General features: G+C 48.2%; 1 protein-coding gene and 2 long non-coding RNA genes across 3 annotated transcripts; 1 reads left to right on the top strand and 2 right to left on the bottom strand.

The window, feature by feature from the left end:
* Positions 1-59: 59 nt before the first annotated feature.
* LOC128878936 (uncharacterized) lies at positions 60-6,405 on the bottom strand. The gene is made up of 3 exons (XR_008457533.1): positions 6,266-6,405; positions 6,039-6,189; positions 60-2,824 (listed from the first exon to the last, which is right to left on the bottom strand). It is a non-coding gene; the product is annotated as an uncharacterized LOC128878936 (long non-coding RNA).
* On the top strand, positions 3,425-22,666 carry LOC128878926 (echinoderm microtubule-associated protein-like CG42247). The gene is made up of 18 exons (XM_054127599.1): positions 3,425-3,542; positions 4,287-4,452; positions 4,952-5,173; positions 5,575-6,058; positions 6,283-6,460; positions 17,472-17,705; positions 17,846-17,962; positions 19,382-19,613; positions 19,868-20,163; positions 20,239-20,403; positions 20,589-20,684; positions 20,756-20,893; positions 20,965-21,225; positions 21,291-21,548; positions 21,703-21,865; positions 21,957-22,139; positions 22,213-22,308; positions 22,385-22,666. Exons 3-18 carry the CDS (start codon positions 5,038-5,040, stop codon positions 22,651-22,653), a joined length of 3,306 nt encoding a protein of 1,101 aa, XP_053983574.1. The 5' UTR covers positions 3,425-3,542; positions 4,287-4,452; positions 4,952-5,037; the 3' UTR covers positions 22,654-22,666.
* Positions 12,380-16,596, bottom strand: LOC128878937 (uncharacterized). Its single transcript, XR_008457534.1, has 5 exons — positions 16,508-16,596; positions 15,252-15,690; positions 14,952-15,068; positions 12,644-13,253; positions 12,380-12,579 (listed from the first exon to the last, which is right to left on the bottom strand). It is a non-coding gene; the product is annotated as an uncharacterized LOC128878937 (long non-coding RNA).
* Positions 22,667-22,754: the final 88 nt, after the last annotated feature.

Raw genomic sequence — 22,754 nt, 5'->3', positions numbered from 1 at the left:
TAAGATCGGTACCTCTTATCGGCGGTGTCGCGCAACTTTCACGTTTTGACCACGACACGAAATCCCAAGCACGCACGGCACCAAAGACTCGGAGGTGTTGTCCTTCGGCCGAGGTTCGCAAAATGTGCCCTGGCGAGGACATTTAGACATTGTCTGAAATGAAAAACAAGATCAAGCAAATGATGCTTTCTTAAATGTACCGATAATGGTATTTGGTTAAACGTTGATCATATAATTATTAGGTGTTTCCTGATGGACCAACTAGCAAATACCAACAGTAATTTGTGTTTCTATTAATTTGATATTGTATCGTTTTTCATGGACTGGTAACACGGAAAAGTGAAAAGTTTCAAATATAAAAATCTCCGCACGAATAGCATCGCGTTAGGACCGAGGATATCGTTGAGACGTTTTTGATAATCCTTATGATGTATGTACACGATGTTTCCTCGATGCGCGATGAAAAATATCCTTGTGCCATGTACCGTGCTTATCTTGCTTTACGACGAAATGTATTCCGCATTAATGGTTCTATGCTTTGTCGACTCTGACGTACAAGGTCTTGGATGTCTCTCGATAAACGCTAGCTGTGTTCCAGATCATACCTGATAACTCCGTCTTATGGATTGGGTGTAATATTCGAGTGATAACGCTGCAATGATAATTATACAGGTAGAGCTTGCATGCTTGCGCTGTTATTAGGTAAATGGGTTAGATGCTATTAAATAAGAGAGAGGGTTGTTAATTTTTTGGAAGTGCTGCAAGTACGTTAAAAATAATTGATTTTTGTGTGACGAACTCGATTTTGTCTCGATATTCTTGCGTTCCGAGATTTGGAAATCGCCTTGGCTGCTGAGGAGTTCCTCGAAGAAACGAGACGCATCTCGGCACGAGAAAAAGCCTAAAATGCCCATTGCTCTTTACACCCCTCCGTGTTTGCTTAATAACGAGCGACGATTAAATTCAGGATTTCAAGCACGCACCTTCGTGACATTTATGACGGAACGGAGGCGGGTCTACGATGAAGTGGAAGAGGGAAGGGAAAGCTCGGATATCGTCGAGACTTTCTTATCTGCATCGGTCACGACGTTTTACGACGCTTTCTCGAGTTGGAAAGGAAAAAGAGCGGTCAGGCACAGGCTTTCGGGCAACGGCCTCTTCCAGCTTTACAGCAAAGTCGATACCGAAGGGAAGGTGTTTGCCTTTTCCGCCTTTCTCTTTTCACAGCTAGGAAAGCCGATGAATCCGTCGAATCCGGAACGTTGCTTTTCTTTTTCCTAACGGTCTTTATCATTAAAATCAATGCGATAGTCCCTAAGAACTTGAGTTGCAAACACTGATCGGAACCACCTCGTTAATTATTCGTTTACGAATTCTTTCGCTTGTACGTCGTCCGTTGAAATTGCTTGCTTCTTAATTCAGGTTGAAGCGGAGGGACTCGAAGGCGGAAGGGTTAGAGAAGATTCGAGCAAGCGAATCGATACCGAATTCGAAGCAATCCTTAGGGAAAGTTGGGATTCGGTGTTCGACGAATCCTGCTGATTCACGCTCAACGTGATATACGAGCCGCTCGGCCGCTCGATTACTTAAGTGGTCGAGGAACGAATCTGGTCAGCCGCCTTCGCATAGCGAACACGGAACACGCAAACCTCACCCGTGCTATCGACTATTCGCTGTGCCAAGAAAATATTATAAAGATGACCAGCCGTGATACAACAAATTGTCCGTAATTTCCTACTCTGCGTAACAAATAATCTCCGTTAGGATGGAAGCGATGGTTCTTGGAATCTCGAACCTTTTATCGTACAGTTTCAATCATTTTATTTGATAGTTTTGTTTACGAGAATCGGAAACGCGCGTTTCTTGTATTTTCGTGACATTCCGGAGAGACCGCTAACGATACCACAAGTTATTCTAGGATCAATCCGCGTTAAGAGGAGAAGTTGGACTCGGATCGCGAGAACATTATCGCCTGTTTCATTCGACCTCTGCGGCAATTGGCATTTGTATCTAGTATTCGTATCGTGCATTCTGCAATTCTTGAGCTTCATGCCGCTAATCATCCTACTTACCATCCGATAAGGCGGTGTTTCTTTCGCGAAGAAATGCAAACGGCACGGTATTATTAACAAAAATAAGAAAAGAAAAAAGTGGAACACGTCACGTCGTAGCGTGTGCTTTCAGTAAATTGAAACGCGAAAATAAAACGTACAGTACCTGCTTATAAACACGAATATTGGGCTAAGACCGATTAAATTATTTTAGAAGTAAGTATCGCTATTATCAAAAAATTCGTTTCGATATTGTACAATTGTTCCGCTCTACTTTCTTCTTTTTGTCTCCACTTCTGCATCTCGTTTGGTTAATTATTCCCCGTCGGGCTTAAATTTCACGCGGACAATACTTATCGAAGTGCCGTCGGTTATGTACAGCCGTCACGGTGGCAAAAAGTCGATTCTACACGCGTTTCACGGCTCAAACGTTCCAGACGAGATTGTAATTGGCCGTCGTTGTAGCGTTTTAAATTTATGAAGTCGAGATTTCGCTGGCTATGCAAATGCGCCACGCTTGTACGCTCGAAATGTTTAAATACGAAATCCTTCCGAGAAATCGCAATCTTCTGCACGCAAAACGCCTCTGTCGACTCTCTGGACACACCACCTGTACGGGTTTTCCTAATAAACGTTATCGAGTCACCGTTCGGTCATCGTACGTCGGTCAACGCACACGTGTAGTTCGGTGCACAGACCTCGAATATTTCGGGGCAGTTAGGCTCGACGAACGGTGCTGTTCTTTTCAACGATGCGTGAAATCGGGATGTTACCTGAAACATGACAAAAAGTAATCGTAAAGAAATGGACGACGCATCATCTAATAAAGTTCGATATTCGGAATGTTGTTCTTTTTCGTAGCCAGTTTTTCATGGTTTTGGCTGATCGCGCGGCGAATCGAGGAAGAAGGCGAGGCTATCGCGCGAAGGTTCCTGGCCTGGTGCAACAAGTTCGGTGCTCGTTTCGCCGGCGTCGGTTCACTGACACTGGCGTCGATGCCGGCGAACGTCGGCGAACAAGAGAGAACGGCGTCGACGACGACGACGACGACGACGGCGGCGCCAAGGTAGCGTGGCTTCGTCGCTGTCCCTCGGAGCGACACACTCGACGTCGGGACGCCATCGTCGAAGGACGCATGAATATGTAACACCATCGTCGTTACCTGGTGATATCCCTGCGTCCTGAACGTGCCACCGCGGTGTCACTGGACGATCGACTTTGTTTCATTCGATTCGAATACGAACTAACGATTATGTCCAAGTTCGGTGAGGATTTTCTCAAAGAAACGCGACGGAGCATCGAGTTTACATTAATTTAACGGTGAATCATGCTGGACTCTGACGCGACGCGAAGCAAACCGGGGTGGAACAGTGATTTCGGGGTGCGCTGAAGCTTTCAGATGTCTGGACTCTGCTCTGCGATAGTTTGACAATTGCGAACGGACGCTGGAGACCTTACACACACCCGCGGTTCTAATGGATTTCGTGGCAAGTGCGTCTGCGTTTAATTTATTTATTTCCTAGGTCCTCCGATCGATGTAGATTGTTTCGTAGTAATTAGATCGGAAGCGGAGGCTCGCGTTTCCGCATAGGCGGGGTATCGTGCGTGCTCGTGACCTTACACTTTTGCAACCGCGTTGGGAGCTCTATAAGGGTAAAACGAGAAAAACTAACGACGCTTTACTTTCGCGTATGTACAAGATTATTGCGCGTAAAAACTGGAACTTCTTCGTAATTAATTAGGGTACGAAACATCTCAGAAAAATCATCTTAAATGAACAGCAACGATCGTCGGAAATCCTCAAAGTAGCAAATTGGTCTCTGTAAGGGAGCAGCATTGCGAGCCTTTGATCTCTACCTATGAACGTGGTCTTCAAGGGGCGCAATTGCGAAACCTTTAATTTGAAACACCGAAATTGGTTTGTCGAGTAACTGCAGACTGCAGACTGACTTTTTCCTTGCAAAGTCGTGAATCATACTCTGGGATATCGCGAAAGATCGACGTTAAGTTGGCTATTCGCGTGGGATCGCCTACTCGGCCCGTGCATGGAACGCGATTTTTTTTAACGAGCAAGAACGACCAGTAACGATCGATTGATCTGCAGTGAACTGTAGCTATGAAATAAAAGTGCATCGTAAGCGTTTGCACCGCGATCGATCGGGAATCCCCGGCAATCACGCGACACGTGGACGTCCCGGTAGCGTACAACGAGCCATTTTTTTCCCTTCTCTGTAGCCACTTTGCGGCATATTCCGGCTGTACGTGTAAAAAAGGGAGCCTTGAAATTCTTCGCGGCGGAAAAATCCGACGATCCATCAAGCGTTTGACAAGCAAATTTTACGGAAAGAAGAAGACGGGCCAGAAGGAGAGGAACGTCGACTGCCAGCAGTCCATCGCCGAGGTACGAGCTAACGACATCCCTTTACGGTTTCGAAATGAAATTACCTTAATCGTCGAGATTGCATGGATTTATGGAAACGCGAAAGTCGATAGTGCGGGATAATGTTCGCGGAGCCACGTTTCCACGCGTGCTGTGCGAAAATTTAAATTTTGTTTCGTGCCGACTATCGATTTCCCTCGTCGGCGTGTAAGAATTTTCATAAGAATCGAGTAATCGTTCGATGTTACGCGACTTCTGAAAAATTAGAAAAAGCATCGAAAAGGTCGGGAAGAGAATTCGTTTAGCCTTCTCGTACCTTCAACTGTGAATACTATCAAGATAGAAATATATTATAGTAAAGGCTCGCGGTCTATATTCTACGCGAGTTATTTTTAAAAAATCGAGTAAAACGATACGATTGGCAGACGAAAATGCAAACACGATACGAGTGGAAAAGAAACGCTTGACGGAGAGTTGAACGCGCGGAGGACGCTGAACGGTTCTCCGACGATTGTTTCAGGAAGATTTCGTGGATTGCAGAGGATCGAGATAGGCTGAGGAAGAGGAGAAAAACAAGAGCAGGCGAGGGGCGGCGGCCTTGCGCGGATGATCGCTGCTGAAAATCAGTCGAGTTCGCGTGCCGGCTCCAGGCTGGGGCAGTACGAGGAAGTAGCGGGCGACGGAAGCGTGGGTGGCGGCAACGAGAGTGGTGGAGCCGTTGAGACCACTACCTCGGAGCCAGGTGAGAGTTAATTACCTTACAGATTACGATCGTCGTTAAAGAAATTATATAACAAACCAATGACCAGATCCTCGAAGAGATACTCCTCGTAAAAGGCATGGCGAACGAGGCAGGTAATAATTACTCGCGTCCTTGAAGCTTTTAGCGGGATTCGTAAAGCTTTCTTTGGCGATTAAACGAACGCAACTTCCAAGTATTCTTTTATACGATAACTACCGGCCATTCTTAACATCGATACGTAACAAAAAGATGCTGCTTTAATCCATAAACTGCGCGTAAACGTTACGCGAGAGTTTCATTCTTTCGAGAATCTCTGCTTGAGACACGTGCTCGTGGGAACTCGTATGCACCTCGCTGAATTGTTTTTATCATCCCGAGTATGTATATAGAACTCTGCGCAGGTGTAATGAAGAAAGAGGAGCAGGAGGCGCCACGAAACGAGAACTCAACGAAAGAGACGAACAGCGCAGCAACGGTAACTACACCTAGCGGCGTCGCGACTACGAGCACGACGTCTTCGACGATGCCTGGTGGAGGCGCTCGCAGCGATGAGGAGCAGGAGCAAGAGGAGGAGGAGGAGGAGGCCGAGGAAGACGAGGAGGACGACGAGGAGGATGGAGTGGAAGTGGAGGGTGGAGCGGCGCAGGAGGCGGTCGGTGGAGGACTCGTTGGTAGCGAGGGTGGGGGTGGAGGCGGCATGGCCGGCTTCTGGAGGCAGAGCAGACCCTCCAGTCCCCGCATGCCGCCTCCGGAGCAGCCGGAGCACAGGCCTAAGAGCCGACACGAGCCGGCGCCCGCGAGATACAACAACCTTGGCTACTGGAGGGCGAGAAGAGTCACTTTCTACAAGAATGGCGACCCGTACTTTCCTGGTATCGAATTCAGGTGAGTCTACCGACGCAGTTCCCCTCTTCTACGCTGACTATCTGGTTGCACGAGCCTCCGACACCTCGCGTTAGTACTAGTACCCTTCTCGGCTGCAGGTGGCGTGTCCACCCCCTTGGCCTTGATCGCTCCTATGAATGAGATCCTCTCTTAGCAATTAAAGATATTCGTTACGAATGGCTCGATATGTAATCCTGCGATGCTTACCCACGACGAAATTGCAGGTTCAAGCCCGGACGAGATATCGGATCTCTGGAGGCCCTCTTGGATAGGCTGTCCCTCCGGATGGACCTGCCGCGAGGAGCTCGACACATCTTCTCCATGGACGGCGATCGCAAGCTCACCCTGGACGAGCTCGAGGATGGCGCATCGTACGTGGTATCCAGTTACAAGTCCTTCAAGGTAAGAGAACGATGCTCGTTAAAGATTTTCGATCGAAGCAGAGGTCCCCGAGTCGTTGTAATCGCGGCCAATCGGAGGAAAACAGATTTTCGATCGCGTTACGCAATCCGCGGTCCCCTGTGAAATTAGTCGGAGAAAAAACGGGGCTGTTAATCGCTGGTAGCGGAGAAGTGGGTCGTTCGATCTGATACATTGCACGAAGAAGAAATAAGGTCCTCGAGACACAGGATCGCGTGTATGTGTGTAGATCAAATCTCGCCGCGCCCGTTCAGGTAATAACCCCTTCTCCCGAGCGAACCAGAGAGAACCGATCTGGTTACGAGGGCGATAATTCCACGCGTGCGAGAACTTGTCGCAAAAGTAAATAGTCTTTCTGGCTGGCGTCGACCCTATCGTTTGGCATAATTCATACGAGAGAGGGTGGGTCAGGCGGACGTTGCACATTCTTAATATTCATGAGGTCGAGTGATTGCGTTCAGTTGGACGTAAACGTTGCCAGTGGCGCGTGGCACGCATCGTTCGAGCGTATGGACCGCTCGACGACTTCCAGTTTCAGAGCGGCCAGGACGCGATATGGCAATTTATAAGAAATCTGCGTATATTACCGGCCGTAATCTTTGCAAATCTGGCCCAGATCGGGCTTTAAGCAGGCCACACGCAACGCGAATCCGATTGGCTACCTAAAAAGAACGCGCCGTTGCGACTATTAGTGCTGGCTACTATCGAGGTAATTATGGTTTCGAGCGCGTAAAAATTGCGATACCTCCGAGAATTTCACGAGGGAAACGACCGTATATAATATTGAAATTTGTATTCCTCGAAAAGTTTTAGCATGTCTCTGGCATCGGAGGACTCGAAAGTTGATCGAGCCTGTTCTAACGCGAGCACACTTAAGGATTGGTTCTCAGAAAAACGGTTCAATTAACGCTCGACCCTTTCAGCTTGATTCCTCTGGAAGGTTGTTCATTATCTCGATGAAGGCGCCGATAGGAAGGATCGGTTTCATCCGTTGCGTCATTCGACGCTAAGGGTGGCCCACGCCCAGCCTGATTTCCAGTTTTAAGGTGTGACCATGCCGCTCGTTGCACACGTATGGCACCTGGTCGTGCACGATCCGTTATTTCGATCGGACTAAGTCTCGTGTCGGGTCAACTCTTAATCCTGCAAAGTGGCCGAAGCTTGTGCACGATGTTATCGTTCTACGACCAACTTTGCATGCCGATCCGTTGGATTGAAGTCTACGGGAATCGGTGTTCGCACATCCGTGACCCATATCCGGTCGAACGGGCTCGGCTGAACCTTGACCCGTATTCCTGAAACAGAAATCGATATCGAAAGTAGGGACAGATTTCTACCGTTGACCGTTACCATATTTATACTATTTCGTTTGATCTTACGTTAGGCAAAACGCTTCCGGGACGGGATTTTTTGGACGTTTTCGTTTCTATACATCGCAACTATTTTCGTTTATCGTTATCGTTATCGTTTTGCTTGTTATTTGGGATGACTCGTAGTCCCACGATCGAACGACCGAACCGAATTTGCTTACTCCGCGTAGGGTGATTTGTCCGTTGTTTACCAAAGCCACGTGGCACAGAAGATCGAGGTCCCGCGTAGGCGAATCTTGCGGTTAAGTGGCGGGGATAGGAGCGTTCCACTTGGTCGAGAAGTGGGAGTATCGCCATAGGGTCGAGCGCAAAGGAGGGTAAAAGGGCTGGCCAGCTGGGGTTTGCGGTTGCGCACAGCTAGCCCTCCTCTTCTCTACGCTTTTCGATCCTTCCTTTCGTCCCTTGTCTTTGCTCGCGTCCAAATGGTACGCTGTCCCGTTTTACTCGACGTCTCGTTATCGTTCCATGCGTCGGCCTCGTCTGCATATTTTTGCTTCAGCGCTCGCGATAACGCGGCTGGTACAGTCGAAGGGGACTTTTTCGTTTCGTCGTCTCTCGCCTTCCCGTCGCCGCGACCTGAATTTCTTTACGACCAGCTGTCATTAAAATACCTAATCCCCGCGGGATCTACCGCCACGGAACCGAATTAATAAGGGCGAGAAGTGGGTTGGAGGCTTCGATCGCGCGTTAATTTGCACTTTTCATGTTTTCCGACTAGCTTTTTTCGCGCTGCACCGAGCAGTCGAGGACGGTTGGTAGTTCTTCTCGGACGGTTCTAAATACGCGTCCATCTTGCATGGAAAACATGGGACGGTTGTCTCGAGTATCGGAGTCATCCGGCGATTTTGTACGCGTTCGACGGTCTTCGAAGAGGCATGAATCACGGAGTAGCGGCGAGCGAGAGGGTTGGTTCCGTACTTCCGTTAAGGAGACCGACGCAGGGCTCTCGGGTCGTAGGGCGGCGAGCAAGGGAGAGACCGTATCTCATTGACCGTTGGTCAGCCCCGCAAGGGATCAATAAACACCAAGTTCTCCGTACGGACGATTCACAAACCGCGTTTCTACAACTGCCTTTGGAGGCTTCGCGACCAAGTCGTCGTGGATCGTTGGTACGGTCAGTCAGGGATTAAGATTTTACAAATCTCCTGCGGCTACGGATATCGCTACGTAAACAAATCTTTTACGCTCTATAGGACATTTGTTTGGCACGAGCGACATCGAACTTGTATTTTTCATAGTAGCTCCGACCGACGCTCTGAGAATATACAGATACAATTAAAAGAAAATGAATGCTCGATAGACTTTTAAACTTGGATTCGAACAATTCGCAAGCTGTCGAGGGTCGATACGTTGCGTTCATACGTCGTCGGTAGATTGTTCGTAGCAATGGAGCGGTGACGCTTCGGAAGGCGATAACGGGCTGAAAAATCGCCGTTGCTGAGGTAACGGAAGTGACGTGAAACCGGTGGAAGATATAGCACCAATCACGGGCGGCTGGAAGTTGACGCAATCAATTATGTTCTGGCCGTCTCTCGCGAACGGCGTTACTGCTGCGGTCGGAAGTAACAGTTTATTACTGCTGCAAACCCAACCCGCAAGCGTGTACGTAATACACGCGCGCATCGTCCGTCGATCGCCTTCGATCGGTGCTGTTGATCCAAATCGAGTACTCGAGAGATACCTGAAAGGATGAAAATTAATCGACAGGGAAAGAATGGGACGAAGCAGGGCAGATCGAGATCGTATCGCTACGAACTGGGCTGATCGATAAATATAAACAAAACTGCAGAACAAGTAACGTTTAACGATATGATTTTTTAGTTAATCCACTAGCTTTAAACTCAGACGCAGGGCAGTTGACGCGGAACAACGATGCGTCGGGCATTGATGTCTCCTCGAGTTCGATTGCTTTCCTGTTTACGTCGCTCGCGTCACTGTCACCAGCCTCGGCGAAAACCAGAGATGGACCATATCTAAACAAGAAATATACGAATAAAATGTACCGTATAATTTGATATTTAATACGTTGCAATTTGTATCGAGCGTCTAATTTTGTATACCAAGAAAAAATATTACGGTATTAGTACCGCATTAGGAAATAAGGTCGTTTCTATACACGATACGTTATACATCATCGTCTGGACGTTGTTAGTTTCATACCGACGCTGTACCGTGACCACAGCTTACGCCTTCTTAGAACGTTACCTCGTTATTAGCGAGGGTTTTGCGACTAATTACTAGTGCGATGTAAACGAGTAGCGTAACCCTCGCGAATAAATTAGTATCCTTCTGGCCGCGTCTTACACGTGAATAATTGCGGCGATTGTTTCTTTCTAATCGTTGTGGCACATTTCGAGCCCGGGACGATCCGTCACGCGCGTTACATGCTCGTTCTTCATTTTCATATCGCGCCGAGACACGCCGCGATAACGAGTCCTCCTTTCTTCCAGAACGGTTCGCCGTCGAGGATTGCGCGAGCGCGCGCGAATAAGAGGGTCATTCGTTTTCTCGCTGCGCCACGTAAATTCATAAAGGATAACACGCTCGAGACCGTTCTCGAAAGAAATAACTGTCGACTGGCTTGAAATTCGTGCCGACCACCTCCTGCGCGATTCGTCACGAAGGGACGAGAGACAGACGCCGCGCCGCGTACCTGGCCTACATGCGTCACGAAATCACGGAGAACACCCTCTATCCAAATGCAAACAGAACACCTACGATCGCTGGGTGTAGTCCCGCGTGTGTCGAGGGCTGAGAATTTTTCTTTGTATACACATAAACTTTCGATAACTCTTTAGGTGTTCGCTGAAAATATTTTCTGTCCTTTTTGGTTTCGATACAGTCAAGAAAATCCTCGGATGCAAAATAAATATGACCGTCGTCGAGTCGACCCGACACGGATCGTATCTCGATGTCAGCCGCGTCTCGCCCCAAATTTCGCCATGTTCTTATCGTTTTTAGGTCGTGGAACACGTTCCATGCCCGTAGTTAGCCATAGATTAATTGCACACCGACCGTAGTGGACGAAAAATATTTGCACCGATAAACGATCCCCTCGAGCTCGTAAATTTCTTCGATATCCCAGGTCCGACGACGCGTCGCTTTCTAGCGAAAAGAAACAAAGAAAGTGCATGGTCGACCGCAGTCAACTTTAATTCATATTATTACGCCGATCTCGACAGCGATATACCCGAAATTATTGTATAATCACGCGATCGGTCGATCCTATCTGCTCCCGGGTTTAGCATTCGCTTAGTGCTTTTCGTGTTTTTACCAAGTTTCAACCAACTTTCACGTCGCTCTGCGAATACCCCATCTACCATCGAATCGAAGCTCCTTGCATAGCCTCTCATCGCGGCACTTTTTCCTTCCTTTGTGCTCCAGATTTACAATGGGCGAGCACGTGGCGAAAACACGAAAGCGACAAACTGCACATAATTTCAAGACGATAACATTGTTACCTATTTTTCCCGTTATCGCGAAACGTCAAAGTCCGAGGCGTGATTCGTGCCTCCGTTCATTTATCGGGTCGATCGTGATGAATATGCATGGTGGATTCGAAAGGAGCCGAATTTCGAGTAGATCGATTAGTCTCTCGTTAGGCGAGAACGAGCTGGCGCGATCGTTTGTTGTGCGTATACAACGGGAGCCGCGAACCTACATGACGTGTACCGATCGACGATATGTAAATCACTGCGGCATCCCGTCTCCGTACGGCACTCTCGTTGCCTTTTATCCCCCCGCTGTACGCTTGTCGTGGAGCATTCGCAGGACGACCACCCTTGCGTTACACCCTTAGCGGCACGCTCGCTCGTCACGCACCCCCTTGTAATATATGTCAATTACGATTTCCACTTCTTGCATGCATAAGTGGTTCGCCACGGCCTCCTGCGACTCCCTTTCAATGAAATATAAGCTATTTGCTCTTGGAAAACTCGCGGACTCGACGAGGGTAGCGAAACCGCCGGCATTCGCTACTGGAGAGGCTCGCGACTGTGGACAATCTTTGCATTAACGATCTCGGGCCGGTTGTTGCGAGAAATCAGGCACACGTGCTCGCTGGAGAAATTCTCGATAACAGGGATAGAGAGGAGGAAACGTTTCGTGCTAATCGGTCCGGCCGAATTAACCCGGCGATCTTGGCGCGAACAGCTTATCGGCGCACGGGGTCTTATCAACGTACAATTATAATGCAGCGCGCGTGCATCGAGTGGCGTGTAAAGATTGTGACGAATATTTCTTTTTTTTTTATCGCCTAGTCGAACGCTCCACGACGCACGGTGGGTACAAAGCAACGTTCTTTGTATCGAAATTAAACAACTTTCGAGTGAAACGAGATGATACAACACGTTTTGAGGGAGATCGCAGATGAATTCGTCCTTGTCGAATGACAGTTATCTCGTGGTTAGGAAGTTGGAGTATAATAGCGCAACGACTCGACCAGGAAATTCCCATGATTAGTTGTCGCAGACCGAGTCCCAGGAATCTCGGAATAACGCGTCGAAGAGTAAACAAAAACGATCACCTTGGAATACTCTCCATCACCTGTGGAGGGTAGCGTAGCTATCGGAGAGCTGTGACTCACTGTGCATTCTAGAAAGTCCGGGACTTGATTCCAGCGTAAAATAGAGGTCGCTGCTAATCGATGATGCATGACTAACAAGGGAACTTGTTCGCCTCCAATTTTAATCTACTCTTGTAGGGTGATGGATCCCCGATCCGTTCTTGTTGCTATATAAAAAATAGGTGTGTCAACTCCATATTTTTAGAGATGCAAGTTATTCAAGTTGCATACCTTGCAAAATATAACGCGATTATCAATCACCGTCATCGAGGTGGCCGTGTTAGACTTTTTGAAAGCCTTCGACGGTAAAGAAAACTGAGTCGCGAGAAAAGGCGAAGAGACGTGCGACTTGTATCGAAGAGTATTCTTTGCAAGATTAAGTAAACACTAGGGGGTGCACGACCGAGGAAATGCGTGAAAAGGTTAAGGGTTGTAGTACCCATGGTGAACCCAGGTCCGACGAGGATTGCACCACCCACGCAATACTTTCGTTGCCACCGTTCATTCGATCGACGTCGCATACCTCGCAGCGGAAGATTGTTGCACCGCGACCTTGGCCTTGCCTCGAGGACATGCATTGGCTCGCAGCGTACGAGCAACTGCGGATCGTAATTTACGGGGACAGCCTCGTAAATTACGATGAGAACGCGCTGCGCTCCGTGTGAATGGAGACTCGTTTCTTTTATTTCTTCGCCCTCGAGGTTTCGGGACCTTTCCACTCGCCTAATCGAACCATGGTATTCCATGTTGCGGCATCAGGCGGAAAGCTGACGCGAAGCCTTCCAAGCGAGTACAGCTACGGCAGGGTTCTGGCTTGTTGGGCCTCGACGAAGCGGTAATTCTGTAAAATTTAGAACGAAAATATAATCTTACGAAATATTTACTTGGAAACGTAGGGGAATTTAACGTATCAAGCAAGCTAGTGTATTTAATTGTTGTTCCTTTAGTAGAGCAGATACGTATCTAAACGTGATCAAGTTCGTCGAGCACTGCCGGGTTTAGTGAACAGGATCACGCAATATTCGAGAACACTTCCGAACCCTAATTTCATCCAGCGACGAGTCCTCGTGATTACGGGAAAAATTATTTTAAGAACGTAACTTATTCGTAGGACTACGTGGGCTTCGCGATAACTTGGATGAAAGAGATTGCAGGCCAAACTTCCGATTTCGAGCCTAGGTAGACACTTTACGTTTGCGTTCGTCGGAGTAAAGTAACGAGGCACAAGGAGACAGGTGACTGACTCACGAGAACTTGGACGAAGTAAAACGGAAGATCCATGATCGAAGACTAGCTCCCCAGGTGTTAAAAACATCGATCGAGAGATTCCGTGGATGTTACTTGTGCATCCAACGATAACGCATGGTATAGGAATCGCACATGGAGTGCAACGAGGCGAAAGGCCTTCCAGAGAGTTGCAATAAAGAAGCAGGCAGCCTTGGACGGAATACACGAGGCTCGTTAAGGGGCTAGCACGTGAGAGATTTCACCGGCGACGGTGAAATTTATGCGGTATTTGTTATTCCGGCAGAGACAGCCGCGGCATACTGATCAGGGATGGGATCAAGTTCGATACGTACTCGCGAATCAACGGTACAGTCGCTGATTTCTGGAATGGAATCGTTTTCATTTTCGGCTGAACGGCGATTCTCGGTCCAGAGCGAGCGACGGGAATAGAAACATTGCTGTATGCACTTGCATCCCTTGAATATAAATATCAAAGATACATTTACGCTATAATTGAATGTATAATGAAATTTGCCGTGTCTAGTCGGCGAGTCGCACGGACACCACGAATAAATGCGAACCGCATTCATCGGAAGGAAGATAAAAGTGGCTACCACCGCATACATTAATTTTACGCTTTGAGTTAACTTCTCGGTTGCACATTCTATAGGCTTAATAACCACTTTCATCGGAACGTTCCGCTAAATTATTCTCCCTGACCCGAATTACTATTGCCGATCCAACAGGAAGCGTATTTTTTTTCACCGTCAAGATGTTCCCTTTTCCAAGCCTCGTGCCTCGAGTCCATTAAGAGTCACGAGCACGTGGTCGGTGGGATTATATTGTAACGAGTGCCTATTAGATCTTGCTAGTCTCGCTCTATCCGTTGGACACGATACCTGGGACCTGCCGTTGTTTTGCGTTATTTCACGAAAAATGCTATTCGCAATTTACAGAAAAAAAAAACAAACAAAACTAGAAACATGTACATAATACTGCGAACGATTATCGTTGTATAAGCCGCTTGGCTTTTCAATTTGGGATTAAAATATAAGTTTCTGTTTAGCAAACGTGTTCGGTGACTAGAATAGTTGTCTAGAATAGTCAGCTTACGTCGAAAGTCCGGTAACTGGTAGAACGACTTTCGGAAGTAAAACAGTTTGGTCGCGGCGGAAAGAAAACAGTGACGACCTCAGCAAGGGTTAAGCTTACGTCACAGAGGATAGGCTGCCGGAAGGGTCGGTCGAGTGTGCGAGAATGAGAGGGTGGCACGACCTTCACCCTGTGTTAATCTATGCTTCCATTATCATACCGATCCCATCAGAGCTGGCATAGCATTGCAACTGCACGACGATGAACGTGGATCCGGTTATTGGTCGTCTGACGGCCAGACCACGTTATTTTTCAATGGACTCCTCGTCTTGGAACGCTTTAATAAAAACACTCGCGTGACTATTTCTTTTGCCCAAAAAATAAATTAGTTATTTTGATTGAAATAGTATGAATCGGTTTTTCCCAAAGATTGGAATCTTTCCTTTTTTTAAACGAAATTAAAGTGGCTGTTTTCACAAGTGGAAACATTTCAGAGAAAACTGGTAAAAAAATCGCGTACCTTAAGTTTCCCGGAAGCAACGTTAATCGGCGCTGATAAGTCGAAAAGAATCGGTGTATCCTGCCGATGACAAGGTCGTCGAATCCCTGGCGCACTGCCGGCAGGTACGTGCGTGTCTCGAATTCATAAGTCTCCTTATTCGACTATTAGCCTCGTTAAGGTTTTTTCTTTCGTTCCACGTTCCACAGTTGGCTCGCAGCGGCTACTTTGAGTATCGACCTTATTTAGCCAATCGCGGTAATCGTTCCGACGCGATGTTAGTTTCCGCCGAAGAACCTGGACCCTTTTAGCCTCCGAGGACTGTTCCGGAGGGGCGTGGACGTCCTTAATTCCGCGGAACGCTTTCACGCTCGTTTCCTTCCCGACCCACTCGTTACCATCGGTGTCCATCAACCTCGCGTTCAACCAAATTTCCACCTGCCCGTCATCGTTTGCCAAGCTGAAAAGTGTAATAGGAATACATCGTTACGTATCGAGGTTGCAGTAATCTTGCGACAGAACCTAGTTTTCTTCGAGTTAAATTAGAATTTCATTCCACGACGCATAAGCTAAAATAATACGAAGCTTGGTTTCTAAAAACCAAGTTCGATTAAGTTTGAAGATACGTCGAGCACGCGTGCGACTAGTCATGACTCGATGGTCGCGTCTGACCGTTACTGTCCATTTCCACTTATGTAGGATCAAAGCGTCTTTCGACGATAATTTCCAGAGTAGGCGGAGCGTGACGGCACCATTATTCTAAAGATAGGTCGCACAAGGTATCGAATCAAGGTGTGACGAAAGCCAGGCCCTTGTTCGTCATAATAGTTTATTCCTGGATGTTCGTAGTTCACCGTCGAAAGTTGGCCAAAAATCGTAGGATCGCGCCGACCAACCCTGTACTTTGAACTAAATTTATCCACGATGTAAAACAGGCGAGAAGCTTATTACATACAGGAAATCTTATATGTAAGGTCAACGCGAAAAGGGGGCGCGGGGGTGTACGATAAGTCGGCCACGAAACGTTGTTTAGGACACGCGAAAGACGAAGCGTCATATTCGAGAGTGAAATACTTGTTCCACGGGCTAATCTCAGAGTTAATTCCCCGATGATGTCGCATCAAAGACCAGCGGCAAACATAATAACACTGTCGAGGATCCTGGTGTATAATCGCATAACGACGAAACGGTTAGGTGGTTTGCTATGATTTCAACGATGACCGCAAACGTATATAAATGCATAGACGCGTGTAAAATATTTGCATACAAGTACATACGTGCGGATGCACCGGCAAATGTACGAATCCTCGTAACTCGAGGACTCGCTGTACTCGTATCTTGTGGTTTGTCCGGGAGTGGCCCGCGGGAAGGGTGGGTGTTTGGCCTTGAGACGCGATGGTTCTCCTCGCAAAAGGCGGAGGGGGAGGATAGGGGATGTTGCAGCTGGGGGGCTGGTTCTCCAGCCCGATGGCCCACACCCCGCCTCCAGTTGTCCATCGAGCTCAGTCGGAGCTGCACCTTGCGGCCACAGCCTTCTTCCTCGCGCGTCTCTTCCCTCGACGGCCACGTTTTCGCGTTTCCCTTCGCGATCGCAACTCTTAAGGTCGAATTCTTCCTTTCACGCTCGCCAGTCTTCCAGTCATCGCAGTTTTTGCGAGCAAGGGAAAGCCCCGTTGATCACGTCCTTCCGTGAGTCGAATCTTGTAAGTCGCGAATATCTTGGTCGTCCCTCGAGCACCGATCGGCCCGATGAAGGAGATCCAGGGAGCACCGTGACTCGAGTGAACAATGTGAGACTCGTGACCGCGCGTGGTTCGTCGTTCGGTGAAAACGTTCCCGTGGATCAGGAGCCGTGGATATCGTTTCGCGGACGATTAAAGTGATTCGGGTCCACCATTGAGTCGGCAAGTTCCTCGTCCCGCTCTGACCTGGAGCCGGACTTTGGCGCCGGCTGCGAGAACGCGGACACCTTCAGCGACTCCGAGCTAGAATCCTGCGGCAACGAGTCCTGGGAGGGCTGCGACAGCTTCGTTGTGTTGATGAGCGACTCCTTTGAAGTTATATCGCTGCCGGCCGACATGTTGCAGGTCCGACAAACTGTCCCTACACGCCTAATTCGATAATTAATCTTGACGCGTTAATCGTACTTCGCCTCGTCCTTGAGATACTTTAATCGCCGGATCACCTACGAAGTAACCGTTTGTCGACATTAATCGACTGGTTGATATTTCCAATCGACAGCCGGCCAGCTACGGAAAGAAAAGCAACACTTGGTATACGAGCCCCACTGGCGGAGGCAGCAGAGGTGGAGCAGGTGCCGGAGGTGGCGTCGGAGGATGGCAAAGTAGACCACCAGCGGTGGCGAGCCTTAGCAGAAAAGCTTCCATCACGGACGAAGCACCACCTCCCGGAGGTGGAAAACCTTCCTCGGGACGCGTCATACGGATCGTCAACAATCACGATCACACCGTGCAGGTAACCGAAGAAACATCCTACTATAGCTGTACACGCGAATTATTTTTCACTTGGTAAACTAGGTTACAAGGACACGTCGATAGATACAGACGACCGAAGCGATAAGAATACTCCTACAAATTTTCGAACTGATTTTTTAGTGTCGGGTCTTGTTGAATCTTCGCACTTCGCAGCCATTCGAGGAGGTATTGGAGGACCTTGGACAAGTACTGAAGATGAATGGTGCCAAGAGGATGTTCACAGTTTCCGGCCAAGAGGTAAAAGCATTTCGATCAAGTATCCGAAGTAAGCTGGCCAAATTCCGTGAAAATGAAACAAAAGAAAGAACAATCGTAGGAATTGCTTGCTCGTCGAAATTAGGTCGCGTACTTATTTCTGGGATAAGAAATTCTCTCATCCCTGACCGAGGCGAGTCTATCGGTGAAATCTTTGAAAGAAACGATACGGTTCGTGATCGATATCACCGTTCGTGAACGACTCGAAACGTGGGCGACTCAAAAGTTTATCAGCGATTTATGCAAATCGAAGACATTGGCTCGGCATCGTACTTATAAAATCTGCTTGAATAATGTTTGTCCATAAATATGCATGTGGAGGGGAGGCGGGGAACAGAAGCGTCGAAACGAAGCGTGACGATATCGGGGTCGACTTCTTCGCTCTAAATGGAATAGGGTCGCTGCTGCTTAAATCTCCCATGAATCGCTCCGTTTTACTATATCTTCCGATAGTAAAAGCTACAAAAAAACTCTAGCCGTAAAATTCTCAGAAAAACAGACCGTTTACTGGGATATAAAATTCGTTCTTGATATTAAATTTACGTCTCGATTCGACAGCGTCAGGCACATAAGAAACCGAAACGTTCGTTCGTTTGTTTTATAGAGCAATCGATATAGTCCTATTTTTCACTGAACAAGAATAATCTTCTTCAGTCGTTGTACTTCGCCGCTTTACAAAACAAACAAACGTAAATCATACCTCCCCGACAACCCAAGGAAGAGCAACTAAAGCTTCGATGCGAATAAATTGCTTATCTACTTCCAACAAAATATTGCACGGAAATTTTCTTGCCGCTATTTTTCTTGCCCGTCAAATACTCAACGTCAAAACCGATTGCACGATTGCACGTTTCGTTGGGAGGAGGCGTGAGGGCGTATAGGTTCTGTAACTGGGTTGGAGGCCTGCGGGAGAAAGGTCAGAGATCCATCTTTTCAGGTCACGACCGTATATGAATTTCAAATTGGCCAATTTTCTTTGTCGAGCATTTGGCTGCCTTGTACATCATCGTGTACACCTCGAGCTGTCTACGTCAACGGTGACGTTCGAGATACGATCCTTATACGAGGAAATGTCCTGGTTCATTCATTTGAACGCCCTCCTTGAGAACATCGCCAGTCACGTAGCTAATCGAAACTACGATATTGGAAAATATACTTCTCGATGGCTCGACGCATAACGCACCGTTCAACAGCTATTTTATGCAAGAAGTAACGCGTGTCGCTGGCTATTTTCACAATTGAATTAAAAAGTGCTCCAATCTAAATAAATTTCAATAACATTATTCGCACGATGCTTGGGACGTGTCTGGTTTATGTACGAAGCGGGGAATTATATCAGAGACCGAAGTAACGATTGTCTCGAAAAGTAAGGATTGGATTCAGAATTGGTACCGTCGATAGGTCAGGAGTTTCTCGCAGTTGAGGAACGAATTCGCCGACGTGGACACTTTTTACTTGGGCACTGGGTCCGGGATCGGCATCGTTGGCGCTGTGACGGCATCCCCAGCGAGGAGATCCAGGTCGAGGGGGCCGCCCACAGTGGTCGAGGACATCGGTCGTCAAAGGCGGGCGCGCAGCAAGAGCAGACCGCGCGCTCTCTACGCCCCCGATTCTGACGTCGTCCGAGTAAACGGTTCTCCATGTCGTTTCACTCATCGTTCATTATCGTTGGCAGCTGAGACACGCGTAAATTAAACCGTTGTTAAAAATGAAATTTTCTTCTTAAAATTGATGATATTTATAAAGAAGAAGTATCGATATCACCGTTACCTACGATCGTACAACTCTGTTCTGTACCGATCGAAGCATTCTCCTCGGCTGGCAATGATGCGTATCGTACGTGTCCACGAATAAGAATACTAAACGAACGCTGTCGTTCGCGAACAGACTACAGCGTCGTCGAGGTGTTGCGCGACGAACCAGCGAGGGTGACGATTCGAGGACTGAGACGGTCCTTCTATCCGCCGTCTCACCTACCACCGGTGGACAACTCGCCACCGGACAAGAAACTGCAACTCGAATGGGTTTACGGGTATCGGGGCACCGATACGCGCAGAAACCTCTGGGTTCTGCCCAGCGGCGAGTTGCTCTACTACGTTGCTGCCGTGGCTGTTCTCTTCGATAGAGAGGAAAATGCACAACGGCACTACGTGGGCCACACGGAAGACATCACGTGCATGGAGGTGACGTCGCTGATGCTTCCGGTACGTGAAACCGTACCGATAACATTGAAAATCGTTGTACGCGTTCGTCCACAGGTTCACCCAAGCAGAGAGCTGGTGGCATCGGGGCAAAAAGCTGGCAGACACAGAAAAGCGCAACCTCACGTTCGCATATGGTCGACAGAGACTCTTCTCACTCTGTACGTGTTCGGGATGACCGAGTTCCAGATGGGCGTCTCAGCGTTGGCGTTCTCGCAGCTGGTGATGTATCGCGTTTCCCTCCACGCGACGCACAGCGGGGCACAATCCCCAAAAAACTGACAAAAATTATTAAGAGTTTTCACGTCTTCGTGAAACTCGATGTAACAGCTTGCCCTGCTGTGCGACGCGACATCCCGCTCGAAGTAGAAAAGAACGTTGCAACGTTTGTCCGTTCTTGCTCGCAGAACGGGGGCAGCTACGTTTTGGCTGTCGACGCGGGGAGAGAAGCGATACTCTCCGTGTGGCAATGGCAGTGGGGCCATTTGCTGGGCAAAGTGGCGGTAAGCTTCCACCTCCTCCATTAATATTTCATCGCGTGAAAGAATCGAAACTCGGAATTTTCTTTCGATAGACTATGCAAGAAGACCTGACGGGTGCGGCGTTCCATCCCCTCGACGATAATCTCCTGATAACGCACGGTCGAGGACACTTGACCTTCTGGAATCGACGAAAGGATGGTTTCTTCGAAAGGACGGACATCATCAAACCTGTAAGTATCAATATGCGTAAAGAATGAACTGTTCGAAGGACTAACGTTAAAATGACAAACTTGCGTTAAAGCCATCGCGCACGCACGTGACGAGCATTCAGTTCGAGCAAGACGGAGACGTGGTGACGGCGGACAGCGACGGTTTCATCACCGTTTACTCCGTGGACGCCGACGGAGCCTACTTCGTCCGAATGGAGTTCGAGGCCCACAATAAGGGCATCAGTTCCCTCGTTATGCTATCGGAAGGCACCCTGCTTTCCGGCGGGGAAAAAGATCGTAAGATCGCCGCGTGGGATTCTCTGCAAAATTACAAACGCATCACCGACACGAAGGTACGCAATTATCGTCTTTATTCGGATAAGAATTTTGCGAATTTCTCCATGGAATATATTTCCAGCTACCGGAAGCAGTAGGAGGAGTGCGTAGCATTTATCCGCAACGTCCAGGAAGAAACGACGGGAACATTTACGTGGGGACTACGAGGAACAACATATTGGAAGGATCTCTTCAAAGAAGATTCAATCAGGTCGTTTTTGGTCACGGCAGACAGTTGTGGGGCCTCGCGGTGCATCCCGACGACGAAGTTTTCGCCACGGCGGGCCACGACAAGAATATCGCTCTTTGGCGAAGACACAAGCTTTTGTGGACGACACAGGTGAAACTTGGCAAGATACGAAATCTTCTTGATATTACGTCTCGTTCTCTATACATATACGTATGTATAGTAAAGGACAATTGGATCCAGGATGATTTAGAAGCCATCTTAAAAGTGTCCTTTGTAATATTATTCTAATCGAATGGCTCTTTAGGTGGGTTTCGAGTGCATTTGCATAGCATTCCATCCGTTCGGGGTGGCACTTGCCGCAGGATCTTCGGAGGGTCATCTTCTTGTTCTCGCGGCGGACACTGGCACAGCTGTAGCGACTCTCAGAGTCTGCGGATCGCCATTATCGTGCATCGGTTACAATCCGAGTAAGAGACAACTGCTTCGAATTTGTCCAGTTCTGTATTATACTCTCTTTTCGGATACAGTATCTCGTACAAGTCTGTTTCTCTCGAGCAGCTGGCGAAATTGTAGCGATGGGATCACAGAACGGCAGCGTGTATCTCTTCAGAGTGTCTAGAGATGGATTCTCGTACAAGAAAAGCAACAAAATACGCGGAACGCAGCCGCTGGTGCAGCTCGATTGGAGCTCTGACAGCAGATTCCTTCAAACAGTCACGCAGGACTACGACCTAGTGTTCTGTAAAGTTCTCAACGTTACTAGCGAACATCTCTATAGTTGAACACTGATCAACACGGAGAATTTGTTTTGCAGGGGATGTGAAAGCGTTGTCGTCGGAAAAGAGTCCTTTGGTGATGAAGGACGTGAAATGGTACACTCACAATTGTATGGTTGGCTACATGGTGTCCGGTGAGTGCACGCTGTACGCTTTGATTACGATTACAGCGAGCGATTGTCGCTCTAATCTTGAACTGCTTCTATCCAGGAATGTGGAACAATCGCTATTACCCTCTGACGACGGTCCTGACGACGTCGAGTAGGTCAGCAGCCCACGATATGCTCGTCAGCGGGGATGCAGAGGGCTACCTGAGACTATTCAGATACCCGTGCACCAGCGCCAAGGCTGAATACGTCGAGGAGAAGGTGTACAGCTCCCTGGTGGCTTGCGCCAGATTCCTTTACAACGATCAGAACGTGGTCACCGTCGGTGGAACCGACGCTGCGCTCATGCTTTGGGAATTGGTCGACGAATAAGCGGAACTCGCTGTAACCCGACCGTTCGACGGCATTTGTATTGGTTCGCGATGGTTCACGATTCGATCGATCGGGAACCTTGATCCGTCCTCTCGCGGCTG

The sequence above is a fragment of the Hylaeus volcanicus genome, chromosome 6 (genome assembly GCF_026283585.1).
Source record: "Hylaeus volcanicus isolate JK05 chromosome 6, UHH_iyHylVolc1.0_haploid, whole genome shotgun sequence".
Lineage (NCBI taxonomy): Eukaryota > Metazoa > Arthropoda > Insecta > Hymenoptera > Colletidae > Hylaeus > Hylaeus volcanicus.
The sequence above is the reverse complement of the archived record's forward strand: the minus strand, read 5'-3'. Positions and strand labels throughout refer to the sequence as shown.

Excerpts from the sequence above, each read along its gene's own strand:
- LOC128878926 (XM_054127599.1), top strand. The coding sequence starts at position 5,038 with ATGATCGCTGCTGAAAATCAGTCGAGTTCGCGTGCCGGCTCCAGGCTG. Across the intron at positions 5,174-5,574 it reads GACCACTACCTCGGAGCCAG|GTGTAATGAAGAAAGAGGAG; the intron begins GTGAGAGTTAAT and ends AACTCTGCGCAG. Across the intron at positions 21,866-21,956 it reads GTGCATCGGTTACAATCCGA|CTGGCGAAATTGTAGCGATG; the intron begins GTAAGAGACAAC and ends TCTCTCGAGCAG.